The 13,312-nt window shown below is 62.5% G+C and overlaps 2 protein-coding genes across 4 annotated transcripts in view; one reads left to right on the forward strand and one right to left on the reverse strand.

Moving 5' to 3' along the window:
* CEP164 (centrosomal protein 164) overlaps positions 1-3,735 on the reverse strand; it is a 37,172-nt gene extending 33,437 nt beyond the window's left edge. For all 3 annotated transcript variants that reach the window (XM_054802988.1, XM_054802987.1, XM_054802985.1), the window contains exons 1-4: positions 3,599-3,735; positions 1,480-1,567; positions 1,003-1,114; positions 607-820 (exon numbers count right to left, since the gene is read on the reverse strand). In XM_054802988.1, the coding sequence (XP_054658963.1) occupies positions 607-820; positions 1,003-1,114; positions 1,480-1,561 (408 nt within the window). In that variant the 5' untranslated portion in view covers positions 1,562-1,567; positions 3,599-3,735. The remainder of the gene's footprint in view (positions 1-606; positions 821-1,002; positions 1,115-1,479; positions 1,568-3,598) is intronic.
* A 406-nt stretch (positions 3,736-4,141) lies between these two features.
* BACE1 (beta-secretase 1) lies at positions 4,142-13,219 on the forward strand. The gene is given in 10 exon segments (XM_054802993.1): positions 4,142-4,404; positions 4,407-4,534; positions 7,951-8,039; positions 8,547-8,763; positions 9,031-9,168; positions 9,249-9,383; positions 9,533-9,634; positions 9,779-9,928; positions 10,052-10,223; positions 10,322-13,219. Coding segments are annotated over 10 exon segments (1,488 nt in total). The 5' UTR covers positions 4,142-4,289; the 3' UTR covers positions 10,564-13,219.
* Positions 13,220-13,312: the final 93 nt, after the last annotated feature.

Below are 13,312 nucleotides of genomic sequence, written 5' to 3' on the forward strand. Positions count from 1 at the left end.
GAGTTGAAGAGGTCTATGTCTTGAGTGACAGCAGAAAGCACCATCTTTACCCTTCGAGATCTCTCTCATTACTGGCAAACAGAAGGTAAGGAAGACTTGCTATCACTTGGTATATAAAGGGAATTTGGTTACGCTTGCAGAAGCCAACAGCAAAGCAGGCTAACCTCACACATCTAAACCTGTGTTCACTGCCCATATATCATAGCAACATGCACACAGACACTGCATAAATACCATTTCTTGTCTTCTCCAAGGAAGGAAGTCTTTCCAGCACTCCAAATATCTGCTGCCAAGAATAACACCAGCATCCTTGGCTGGTGCCGCGTCCTTCTCAGCGACAGCATCACAGGACTGTGGCACCCCCACTCCAAGTGCATCCTTCTAAACCAAAGCTTCCCTACTTTTGTGGGTTTGTGACCCCACCTCTGTTGGATTTGCATCAAACTCACAACCCTGCTGGACAGGATCCCTTGTCAGGGGATCACTGTTCTGATCCCAAAGCGGTAACAGCACAGGATCACCCTTGAATGCACAGCCACTCATTCATCCTCTGCCCAGGCCTCTTGCTCCTCCCCAGAAGCACTGCAAACAGCAGAGCCTACTCACAGTGGGTTGCTTCAGTGACTGCTTCTCCTTCTTGTCTTTCTTCTCTTTCTTTTCTTTCTTCTTCTTCTTATCTTTCTTTTTCAAGCTGCCACGGGCCAGCAGCTTCTCTCGCTCCTGAATGACAAGCTCTCTGTAGTGATCATCACAGGGGTGGTCCCACGTGGACTGGCCATTGGCAAAGTTGAAGTAGTAGATATCACCAGTGATATCCTGGCTGCGTGGCAAAAAACCAGCAAGAACAGTGAAAACGGTACTTCCCCATCCAGAGGGGATACATCTGTTGTGGCGTTATGCCCCACACCAGCCGTTAGGTACCCTGCTCTGCCAGCTACGTGGGCAGCACGCAGCAGGGCACGGGTGGGAATCAAACAGGACAGCTGCTGACAGAGCTCTCACCAGGGCTTCCACTCAGGTGGCAATGGGGCCACGATGCCTTCCCTGGCCAGCCATATCAGCTCCGGCTCCTTCTCAGGGTCAATCCCGATCTCCCGAGCAAAATCCTGGATTTCTAGGAAATGAGAAGAGGAACCTGTGGAGACAGTCTACACCAGGCACTACGCAATAAAGCCAACCTTCTCAGCTAAAGCAATGGTCACACTGGGAAATCCCAGTCCCAAAATTAGGCTGCTGAAAGCTGACAGCACGGCTCCATGTGTCAGCAGGCACCTTCCGCTAGGCTGGTAAAGCCGGGAGACAGTCTGCAAATTAGTATTTATCTTTGCAACCAAAGAGCTAATTTTTCACCTCTGGCTTCTGTGAAATACCATTTATTCTGCCTTCTCCACGCATGTTCCTGTTTTCTCAATACACCTCAAAGTGACTCGCATGCTTGAATCCCTTATCGCAGCTCCTAGGAAGGCAGGTGTCACTTACCTTGCTCACTGGGAATGTACGTCTCATCGTAATCTTCTTCCAGGATGAGCTGGTCACCAATGCGCACCATAGCTCCCGCCATGGCTCCCTGCGTGAAGGGAGCAACAGAAAGTCACAGTGATCAGCTGCACTTGGAAACAAACCCTCCTCATCACACAGTGCGTGGCGGAGCCCCGCAGGAAACGGGGCACCAGGGGGGCTGTGGAGGGGAACAAGGCGCGCTGGGGCTGCCAAGCATGGTGCAGATGGGAAGGGCAAAGAGCGAAGGCTACCAGAATCCATCAGTTCTGGCTAAGGCATGAAGACACAGCTACAAGTGCTGGGCAGCGGGCTGCAGCTCAAAGGGAATTAACAGCAGAAAAAGAGGGGAAGAAATATTGCATTATTCACAACCATGTTTCCCCACCTCCCCTACAAAAGGTAGATACCCCGGCACTCAGTTTTGCTTGCTTGTTTATTCATTCAGTAATGGGGAGATGAGCCCCCCTGGTTACGCGCACCATGCAGGGCACAGCCCAGAGCTCTCCACTTCAGTTTCACACCTGCCCTGAGGCCAAGGAGGAAGAAGTTGCCCCAGTCACAACACCCACAGCCCAAACCACCCTAAAGGAAGGCAAACATGCAAGAGGGCATAGCTCTGCTCACAGCGCTCTTTCGCTGCACACAGCAAAAAGCACATCAAAGACCTTCCCTGCATGCTTCACAGGGGCTGTGGAAACAGGGAGCAGAGCTGAAGCAGCGCAGAAGTTATAATCAGACCCCCCCACCAGGCTTTCAGGCTTCTACAGAAGATGAGCACTTGCTTCAGGCACTTTTTGAACAGGCCAAAAATAAGCTGAAATGAGAAAAGGTAAAGAGAAGGAGAGCCGTTTTCCCAGAAGAGCTTTGAGAGCTGAACCAGCACTGCCCAGGGACAAGGCAGCTTCTCACCACACCCTCTCTCGTCTTCCCAGAGGACATTTCGGAAGCTATATAGGACCCCAACGTCGTGTGTCCCACCTCTGGAGGATTGCTTTGCTGGTTAACTCAAAGACTGTAGGCAGTGATTTGGTCCTGCCACAGCTGGGTCCTTATGACCCATTCACCGCAGAGTTTAGGTGGCTACGAGTGACTTTCCTCAGCCCAAGCCCCCCAGCTGTGGCTCTGCACGGCCACATTTGGCCAGCATTAGCCTCACACACCATGTGGGGAGCCAGGCCAGGTGTGCAGCTGCACAAATGCCAGTGCAAGCACAAGGGAGACCATGAACACATGGCGGGAGCGAGGACAGGACCGTCCCTTTCACACCCTGCACACAGGTCAGCTGCCTGGCCACGGGGGAGTGACGAGGTCAGACTAGCTTTTACCCAAAACACTCCATGCATAAAGCATGCCTCTGCTTTTCTGGTGAGATCCAGGGGGTTCTCTCACCTGCCAGGTGTCCCGGCAGCAATAGGAACGGGCTGAGCGGCATTAGTGCACTAATGATGACCGCCTGGAGCAGGATCACCACACCGCTGCCGGTAATTGAGCCTCCGCTGCCCTCTTCACCTTCCACCATCCTCAGCCCGCTCCGTATTTATAACCCTTAGGTAAGGGAGTCTCGGAAGCAGCAGTTAATCCGGGCGGTTTCCGGACAGAGACAGTCTCAGGACACACCAAACCCAAACTGCATCGCTCCACTCCCCCTCCCAAATAAAGCACCTGGGCACGGGCAGCTCGCTCGCAGCCTTCCGTTCTTGTTTTCCTCCATCAGTACCTGGCGCCGCTTGCCATCCCAGCCCCGTCCCTCCCCGCCGGCACCAGCGCTGGGGGATGCGCGGGGCAAGGACGGGAGGGGACGCGAGGAGCACGCGAGGTTAAGAAAACCGCTTTTCCCCACCCATTTCACGGCTGCGTAGGTAGGACAGCCGCACGGCCAGGACCCTGCGGACCCCTGCGCCACTAAGAGCGCAGCCGCGAGCAGAGGGAGAAAGGAGAACAGGACGGACATCTCCGCTGTCCTCCGAGCGGGAGCGACGAGCCGCCTCCGGCTGCTGCGCTCCCGCCCTCCCCGGGCCATGCGCCCCGCCAGCCCCACGCCGCATAGCTCACCCCGCCGGCTCGCCCGCCCCGGGGCACCGGCCCTCGCCCCCCTCACCGGGGTTGCTCGCTGGGCCGGGCCCGCGGGGGGAGCCGCCGCCGCCGCCGCCACCCGCTCGTCACTTCCATGGACGCCCGCCGGTTGCCCGGGACCGTACCGCCACCACCGCTTCCGGGTTCCGGCTGCCCTGGCAAGAGCACAGCCCGCCCCCGGCTAAATACCATTGGGCGACGGGGACCGCCCGGCGCCGGATTGGCAGGCGGGAGGGCCGCGCCGCGTGACGTCGGCGGTGCGGCGGCGCCTGCTGGGGGCTGTAGTCCGGGCGGGGCGGGTCCCGCCGCGCGTTGCTATGGCGACGCGTCAGCGCCCCCCGGCCCGCCGCCCGGCCCGGTCCGGCCCGGGGCCCCGGCCTCGCCGTCCCCCCCCCCCCGCCGCAGCCGGGCCGGGCCGCGGCCGGAAGGGGGGAACCGCGGCGGGTTGGGCCGGACCACGGCGCGGCCGCAAGCGCTTCCGCCGGCGGGCGGGGTGCGGCGGGCGCGGGCGGGCTTTCTGGGGCGGGGAGGGCCGCGCCGCCATGCCCGCCGCGCCGCTCGGCCCCGCCGCGCCGCCTGCCCGCCCCGGCGCGGCCGCCCGGCCGAGGCGCGGGGCTCTGCGGGCCCGCTAGGCGCCGTCCCCCGCCCGTGGGGAGGAGGGCTTTCCGGGGCGGGGAGCCGCCGGTGCCGCGGAGGGCGCGGGCAGGGCTGCGGCGATGGCTGCCGCCTGGCCCTGGCTGCTGCTGTGGCTGGGGGCGGCCACCCTGCGCGCCCGCCCGACCCCGCCGCGCATCCGGCTGCCCCTGCGGGGCGGCGCGGCCCTGCCGCCGGGTCCCGGGCGCGCCGGGCGCCGGAGGAGGCCGAGCGGGGCGGCAGCTTCGTGGAGATGATTGACAACCTGCGGGGCAAGTCCGGGCAGGGCTACTACGTGGAGATGACGGTGGGCAGCCCCCCGCAGAAGGTAGGAGGCCGGCGGCCACCCCTGGGGCGCGGGCTCCGCTCCCTTCCCGGCGCCGAGAGGGCGGCGGGGCCGCGGGCCGCCGGGCTTGGACTGGAGCGGGGTCCGCGGGGCGCCCCGGGGGGGGCTGCGGGTCCCGCTCCGGCCCCTCCGCGGCTTCGGTCTGGGGGTGCGCGGGGGAGGGGGGTGTCTCCCGCCGCCCGGCCTTCAGGAGGACCGGCACTCGCGCCGCGGGGGCCACCAAGGCCGAGCACGCTGCCGCGTCGCTCTGGCTGCACGGCTCGGGAAGCGTTCCAGCTCCGCCTCTTTCTTGCGATGTTCGCGGGCTGCTTTTTCTGTGGCTTTTGATAAAAGGTGGCTGCAGGCCCCCGCCGAAGGTGACTCCCCTCTCCGCCGGGTGACACACGGGCTGCCTGGCCGCCCTGGGTGCTGCGGGTGCCGTGCCGTGCCTCGCCGGGCCGTGCCGTGCCGTGCCGTGCGTGCGGAGCAGGCATGCTGCATCCTTCCCTCCCTGGCTGCCGAGCCGAAGGGTGCCACCATGCAGGAGCTGGCGCGGTGTGTGGGCGGCGGGGGGGGTGGCAATGTGGCGTGCCCGTCTGCGAGAGCGCCGCACGGCCGTCTGCCTGCCTGCCTGCCTGGAGCGGGCAGATGCGGGCAGGAGGGAAGCGCGGGGCCAAGCCACGCTTGGTGCGGTCCTCCCAGCACAGCGCTGGGCGCAGCTGCTGCCTGCCTGGCTCCGCGTGCCACTCCTGACCTGGGTGAATTTTCTGGAAGTTGCTTTTCTTGAGGCTCTCGCGCGGGTCGTCGCTGCACAGGAGTCCGGGGGTAGCGTGGGGAGGCAGCGCGCAGGAGCCGGGGACGGCCTTGCTGGAAAGGGGGCCTGCGGGGCAGGCAGAGCAGGAGCCAGTGCATCACCGGGCTCTGCTCCTGCTCCATCGCTTTGTCGGTGTCCCTCGCATCCTGGGAGCCACGCTGCCCAGCTCACACGTGTGGCACCCACCATCTGCCTGTGCACTGGGGACGGGATGGGCGCCGAGGGCACAGCACAGGGCAGCCCAGTTCCTCCCCTCTTTTATGGGTGAGATTGCGGAGGTTCTCCCTGCCAAATCCTTGGGCGCCCATATGCTCATACCTGCTGCCGTCAGCAGCAAGCGTGGCCCACAGGATTGAGGGGGCCAGCTTGGTCCTCGAGGGTCCACCAGTCCTTCCAGCACAGGGCCGGGCTCCTGCGCGCCTGCCGCCCACCACGTAGGCTGGTGCTGCCAAAGCACCCACACAGGCTCTGAAATAAAGGCTGGCTCTTCCCCACGAGCTGGCTCCATGCTGGGGGCCCAGCCCAGCTCTGCACACATGGTGGGAGAGAGCAACACGAACGAGATGTGAACCGAGTAATACCACTGCCACAGAAACCGGGTCTCTGGGAACGGTTCCGTGTTGTCCCTGTGTGGCTGGGATTTATTCTCTGCTCTGGCAGGGTATGTTTAGGGAAAAAAGGGAGGAGGTTATTTCTAAAATCTAGCTTTAAATGCGATTTCGTCATCTTTTGCCTGGGACCTGCCACGTGTCACAGCTGCCAGATAATTTCCGTGCGAACCACCTGTTTCCAGGCACTCGTGCGTTTCTGAGCCAGTCACCCTTTTGGGCAGCATCTTCCAGCCTTGGACTCCTTCCAAATGTGAACGCGGCGCGTGTGCGTGCGCGCGTGTGTGCGTGCTACAGCAAAATCCCTCCAGGCGTTGTAATGGAATTAGAAGATTCACGTGAAAGAGTATGGCTGTGCCTATGCAGGAAATCGGGGAGCAGGGAGGGTATTTACCTCTGGGGGTGCATGCATCCTTCTCAAAGGCACATGTGCAGCCCCGGCACCCCACTCTTGCCCACCGGCCCGTCTCCCTCCTCACCTTTCCTTTCAGCTCCCTGGTGCTGGCGAGGAAGTTCCTCTATTCTGTTGCGCTTTAATTTTGGTTCCGAGCTGCGCTTCGAACCACTGCACAGTTGTTGCTCCCTGCCGCCTGCATCCTCTCCCTGCAGCATCAGCTCCAGGTCTTCTTTCTCCAGGGAAACCCATCTCCTCTGGGTACCTGGGGATCAGCGAAGATGAGCTGTGTGGAGCAGATGGCCCCTAATGACCGATCAAACAGCCACCCTGGGAACAGCCTGGGCACAGCAGTGGAGGCTGCAGGTGCTGGGTTGCCAGGGGAAGGTCGGGCTGTGCAGCATGGCAGCTCTTGGCGGTCACCCAAGGGGGATAGCAGAGGGGCGAGGGTGCCTCTTTGATCTTTACCTGTGGCCTGAAATGTTCCCCTAGGCAAGAAGCCAGCCTGGGGCTGGGGGGGACCTGTCCCCCTGCACAGCACGGGGCCGTGGGCAGGGCGATGGGGCAGGGGCAAGGGGCGCCCAGAACATGCTGCCTGCAGCCAGCCCCTCCCAGCGGGCCATGGAGAAAACTCCTGCAGCTGTAGCCCAGTGCTTTTGCGATTAGCACAAGCGCCTTAGCCTTCTTCCTCTCTCCTCTGACTCCGCAGATTAAAGGCCGAAGCCCTGGTGCGCTGCTGGCTAGGGTCATGCTGGCGAAGCAGCCCCCCCAGGGCTGGGGGGCAGAGCGCACCCCATGGCTCTGCTGCTCAGCACGGCCAGGAGCCCCCGGCCGCACGAGCCCTGTGGCAATCCTCACCCGCCTGCCCCGGCTCCTCGCAGGGCAGAGGGGGCCGCAGGCAGGGTTCAGCCGGGGGCAGGATCTGGCTAGCCTGCTCCCAGCCCTGCCGGGACGTTTGCCAAACCCTGCCTGCGAGCCGGTAATCCAGGGCACAGGCAGAAATGAATTGGGAGCAGAGCTCAGCATATGGATGGCCGATTAGTGGACCCAGCAATCCGCGGCGGCTTGCGTACCGTCAGTCCTTCCAACCAGCTTTGTGAGCAAATTAGGTTTCCAGGCAAGGGGAGCCCAGGCACCCCGTCTTGCCACTGCTCCCTCCAGCCCCACAACGCCTTGCCAGGCGCTTGCGGAATCCTGCCTGCAGGTTCAGGCAGCGGGCACAGGGGCCCGAAGCCGGGCTGTGCCGAGAGGAGAGCTCACGCTCTGTTTGCACAGTGCCGGACAATGTTTGCTTCTTGTGCAACACCCTGATGTCGCTGACTCCTGCTCCACTGCTGTGTCCTCTCGCACAGTGTCTCTGAGCTCTCCCTGGGCATGGCAAAAGAGGGCCCTTGCTCAGGCGTCCCTCCTGGCCCCAGTCGGGAGACTTGCTGGGGACCCAGAGCTGTGGCTCCCTAGGAGTGACATGGTGCAGCGGCCACTGTGCGCCAGGCGTGGGGACAGGGAAAGCATCGCTTGCCTGCAGTGCCAGACAGAGCTGGGCAGGTGGGACAGCCCGGTCCCACTGCAGTCATGAGCCTCCCTGTCTCTCTTCCTTCTCCAGCTGAATATCCTGGTGGACACAGGGAGCAGTAACTTCGCTGTGGGAGCTGCGCCTCACCCCTTCCTCCGGAGATACTACCAGCGGCAGCTGTGAGTATGCTGGGTGGACACAGGGAGTACAGCCACTGCTCCTTGTGCCCGTGGCACAGCCCCAGCCCCACGGAGGCACGCTGTCCCTTCTTGCTGGGGGTCCAGCCAGACCCTGCCAGGTACCGCCCAGCCTCTAAGCTGGAGAAGGAGGGACCCCTCGGTCGCATGTTCACCCTCCTCCAACATTCAGGACGGTGTCTGGGCCAGTGGCCATTGTACACAGCAAACAACAGCTGGGCTCGTCCCCTGCGCACCCCATGACAGCCTCGGCCCAGACTGCAAGGAGCCATTCTAGTGCGTCACCAACCTGTGGTGGGGCTCCCCAATGGCCGCATGTGTGGAGAAACACGCTGTCTTCGCCCAGCCGTGCCGGTCTGCAGGACAGGCAATGCCTCGATGCTTGCAAATGCTCGGCTACGCATGCACACACTCCCACCGTCACCCAGCACGCGGGCACATGCTCCTCCTCCACGCCGGTCTTACCCTGGCTTTTTAATGCTGTTGCAGGTCCAGCACCTACCGTGACCTGCGGAAGGGTGTGTATGTGCCCTACACCCAGGGCAAGTGGGAAGGGGAGCTGGGCACTGACCTTGTCACCATCCCCCACGGCCCCAACGTCACCGTCAGAGCCAACATCGCTGCCATCACGGAGTCGGACAAATTCTTCATCAACGGCTCCAACTGGGAAGGGATCCTGGGGCTGGCGTATGCCGAGATCGCCCGGGTGAGTCCTGGCTTGCAGCTGGCCGGGCCCCAGCACTGCCTGGCCCTGCCAGGGCACCCATCCCAGCAGGGTTCCATTGCCTCTTCCCTTGCCTCCGCTCGGTCCCCCGGGGCCCAGCTCGCAGCTGTGCTGGTGACCTTGAGCCCTGCTCCAACAGCACACAGAGCTAGGATCCCTGGGGGCAGAGCAGTCCTGGCAAGGGGAGCCCCTGGAGAGGGGACAGCACTGACACGTCCCTGGCCTGCCTCTGCTTTCTCCTCCCACCAGCCCGACGACAGCCTGGAGCCCTTCTTTGACTCCCTGGTGAAGCAGACCCGGGTGCCCAACATCTTCTCCCTCCAGCTTTGCGGCGCAGGCTTCTCGCCCAACGAGACGGAGGCCCTGGCATCGGTGGGAGGCAGCATGGTGAGTGCTCTGCTGCAGCGGGACCTGCCTGGCCACAGTTGGCAGCGTGTGGTGGCAGCGCCTTTCTGTCTCTGCTGCAGATCATTGGTGGCATCGACCGCTCGCTGTACGTGGGTGACATCTGGTACACACCCATCCGGAAGGAGTGGTACTACGAGGTCATCATCGTCAAGCTGGAGGTCAACGGGCAGGACCTGAACATGGACTGCAAGGAGGTGAGGGGGCAGCAGGGGAACCTGTCCGACGGGGCGCTGCTTTGTCGCTGCCGCTGGAGGCACCCGCCTTTAATCTGAGGGGGATCGGGAGGGGAGGGCAGCGGGGCCGGGGTCTTGCGCCTCGGTCACTCCTCCTCTTCTGCCCCCAGTACAACTATGACAAGAGTATCGTGGACAGTGGGACCACCAACCTCAGGCTGCCAAAGAAGGTGTTTGAGGCTGCGGTGAAATCCATCAAAACAGCTTCTTCGGTCAGTGAAACCCATCCTTTCCCCCGTGGGCACGTCCCCAGGCCCAGCACAGGGCCGAGGGCAGCGTGGCTGCCCATCACCAGCCTAAGCATCTCGGCTGCTTGCCTGGCATGGCCCCGCTCACCTCCCCTTCCCCTCTGGCAGACCGAGAAGTTCCCGGACGGCTTCTGGCTGGGGGAGCAGCTGGTTTGCTGGCAGGTCGGCACCACCCCCTGGCACATCTTCCCGGTCCTGTCCCTCTACCTGATGGGGGAGGCCACCAACCAGTCCTTCCGCATCACCATCCTGCCCCAGGTGAGCATTGGCAGGGCCAGACCCTGCCTGGTGCCGAGCCAGAGAGCGGGCTGGAAATGGTCGGTGGGCAGGACCGTGCCGGGCAGCCCGTCCCCATTCCTGACGGCACCTCTCTTCCTGCAGCAATACCTGCGCCCGGTGGAGGACGTGGCCACCTCTCAGGACGACTGCTACAAATTTGCCATCTCGCAGTCCTCCACAGGCACCGTCATGGGCGCCGTGATCATGGAGGGCTTCTACGTGGTCTTCGACCGTGCCCGCAAGCGCATCGGCTTTGCTGTCAGCGCCTGCCACGGTGAGGGCAGGACCCAGAGGGAGGGAGGGAGAGGCAGAGGGGACATGGACACGCCGTGGTAGCGCAGTGGCCAGAGCCCTACCTTCTGCTCCCCGCAGTGCACGACGAGTTTCGGACGGCCGCAGTGGAGGGGCCCTACCTGCACTCCAACATGGAGGACTGCGGCTACAACATCCCGCAGACGGACGAGTCCACCCTGATGACCATCGCCTATGTCATGGCGGCCATCTGCGCCCTCTTCATGCTGCCCCTCTGCCTCATGGTGTTCCAGTGGCGCTGCTTCCACTGCCTGCGGCGGGACCACGACGACTTCGCCGACGACATATCCTTGCTGAAGTGACCGTGGAGCGCGGGGGCAGCCCCAGGGGCCACAGGCGAGGCAGCGGGGCAGGGAGAGGTAGGTCCTGGCCCTGGAGGACGCGGTGCCCATCGGGGCCAGCGGGCTGGGAGCGGCCGTGGGAGCCCCAGGCCTGGGCTGCGTTCATCTGGGACCTACAGAAAGAGCGCGGCAGCCGGGGAGGGGGATGAGAGCGCAGCAACCCTGTCCCGGGGGCTGGGGGCAGCTTCTCTGGCTGTCCCAAGCTCTCCTGCCCAGCCCTGCCAGGCTTGATGGAGCCATGCTGATGAGCCACCCCCTGCCTGTCCCATCTCCCTCCATCCCTGTGCATCTGCCGCCCTTCTCAGCCCACCCTGCCGGGAAACTGCCAGCCCAGGCTCCCCACGTAGCTGTGCGCGCGTGCAGGCATGCTGTGGCTGCACCTTCCCCGTGCGGCTCCCTGCCCGGGACGCCTGCCTGAGCCAGACTCCAGCGTTCAGATCTCCGGAGCCTCCCGGGCAGTTAGGAGACAGCCAGCCATGCAGGGCCGGCCTGGGGCCGCTGGGGACAGGCAGAGGCAGGGGTTTCCCTCCCATCCTCCTGCTCCCCCACGCACTGCTTGCTCTAACATTTTCCATGGCATTTCCCCTGCCCTCTCAAACTGCTGCCACCAGCCCTAGGACTCCCTGCACCCCCCCCCGCCCTCCCAGCTGCCTCCCAGGACAGGCAGGAGCAGGCACCCATCCTCTCCCCACTCCGCTTTTGCTCGCCATGTCCCCTCTGGGGACGGGAAACCGCCTTGCCTCCCTTCCAGCATCAACAGCGCCTGCCACGGAGAAGCCAGTGGCTGCTTCCCCTCGCACCCCGGGGAAAGCAGCCTCCCAGCTCGGGGACACGGGTGCTCGCCCCCATGGGCTGCACGGGGAGGGAAAGAAGCAGCCGTCCCCTGCGAGCACCACCTGGAGACTGCGTGCCAGGAGAGAGCGAAGCACCCAACCCCGGCCGCTCCCCAGCCCGCCTGCCCGTTCAAAAGCCATAGGGGAGCCAGCGCCGGGCTCGGCTGGCCCCCGCCTGCAGCCCCTGCCCTGCCTCGTCATCAGCACGTCCCACGGCACAGCAGCTCCTCTCCGCTTGCTTCGCGCATCCTGGCCCTGGCTGGGCCCCGGCTCCTGCTCCTGAGGCGCAAGACACCCTGGCAGCTTGGGGACAGGCGGCGGCTGTGGGGACTGCAGCGTTTATTAGTTTTTAAACACATGGCTGTATTTATTTCTTTTTTTTTTTTTTTAAATAATGCGAGTCACTGGTAGTGCAGCTGTGCAGAATCCGAACGTGTACATAGCAGGTCCCACACCACACAGGGGTGTACAAATAACGGTCGCTTCTCACCTGTACCATATATACATATATCTATATTTTTAATTCTAGCGCTGAAACCCAACGTTAGGGGATTTAGTCCTGTTCTGTCTTGGGGGGTTTTTTTTAAGTATTTTTAGCCCTCTGCTCAGTCCCAGGGCCTTGGCCACAACCCAAGGCCAGGGCTTGCTCAGCAGCGGCGCGCTCTGGCAGAAGCGCTTTATGGAGCAGAGGCGGTCCCGTTGCTTTCAGAGGAGGCGGTGACAGCCATAGAGGGATGCAGGATAGGAGAGTGCTTTGTTTTAAATGCCGACATCCACTAATTAAAAAAAAAGCAACATTGCTCCAGGAGCAAAAAAGACAGGGCTGCCTGCGGTGTGCGCAGGCACGCACAAGAGCCGAGCCACCACTTCGGGCAGGGACAGGGGCTGGAGCGCTGCAGGGCTGCAGTAACCACCAACGTAAAGCTCGTTAACTAAACCCTGCAGTTAAATATCCCTTGGAAAAAGCAGCGAGGGAGCCAGCGCGGGAGGCAGGAGGAGGAAGCAACGCCGTGCAGGAGAGACGAGCCGGCCCTAGCACTGGGCACCGCCACAACAGCCTGTTACATGCACCCCTAAACCGTCCCACTTCGCTACTAGTGCACTTGCAAGTAGCACCCAGCTCCTGTGCCCGGCTCCGAAACTGCAAGCATCCAGCGATTCCGCCCTGGCGCGAGAGGGCAACATTACGCAATCACAGAGCGTGCACAGACCCCCGTGCCCCTGTGCCTGCCCAGGACTTTCCCCCCTGCCCCCCCCCCCCAGCCCCCCAGGATCCCAGAGACTGTTGTGGACCACTGCCTTAAATCACGCTGGCCAGCGTGCGCGTAGAAAGGTTTGGACTGGGGACAAATTCAGGCGTGCTGCACCCAGGCGGCGCTGGCACTGACGAACCCCACGGCACAGGCGCTAGCTCTACCAGTGCCGAGTTTGTGCCACAGGCTGCGAGTAAGGGGTGCCGAGCACCTCGTAATCCCACCAGAACCCATGGAGAAAGGGTCGGTGCATCAGCCCCTGCTCTACGAGAAAGTACGGGAGAGGGGAAAGGTGGAAGTACGACAGGTTGGTTATCTGTCCTGAACTGCAGCGCAGCCGACCCGTTCGCTGACGGCAGGGAACACCGGGTACAGGCGCGTGCGGAACGCTGCCCCGCAGGAGGGGGACGGGGACAGTTACCACAGGCTGTCGCTGTAGACTCCAGTACTCTGTAACCTATTGTCTATGTAAGAACAATGAATGTTAACACGGTAAATTATTATTACATTAAAAAAAGATCACCAAAAAAACCCCAAACGGCTCTTCACCTGCAACCTGTTCATTGCTCAGAGGGGAACTACTGGGGGAGGGGGGGAGCAGGGCGGCGAGACATCCCGCTGAGG

This window comes from Grus americana, chromosome 24 (genome assembly GCF_028858705.1).
Source record: "Grus americana isolate bGruAme1 chromosome 24, bGruAme1.mat, whole genome shotgun sequence".
Taxonomy (NCBI): domain Eukaryota; kingdom Metazoa; phylum Chordata; class Aves; order Gruiformes; family Gruidae; genus Grus; species Grus americana.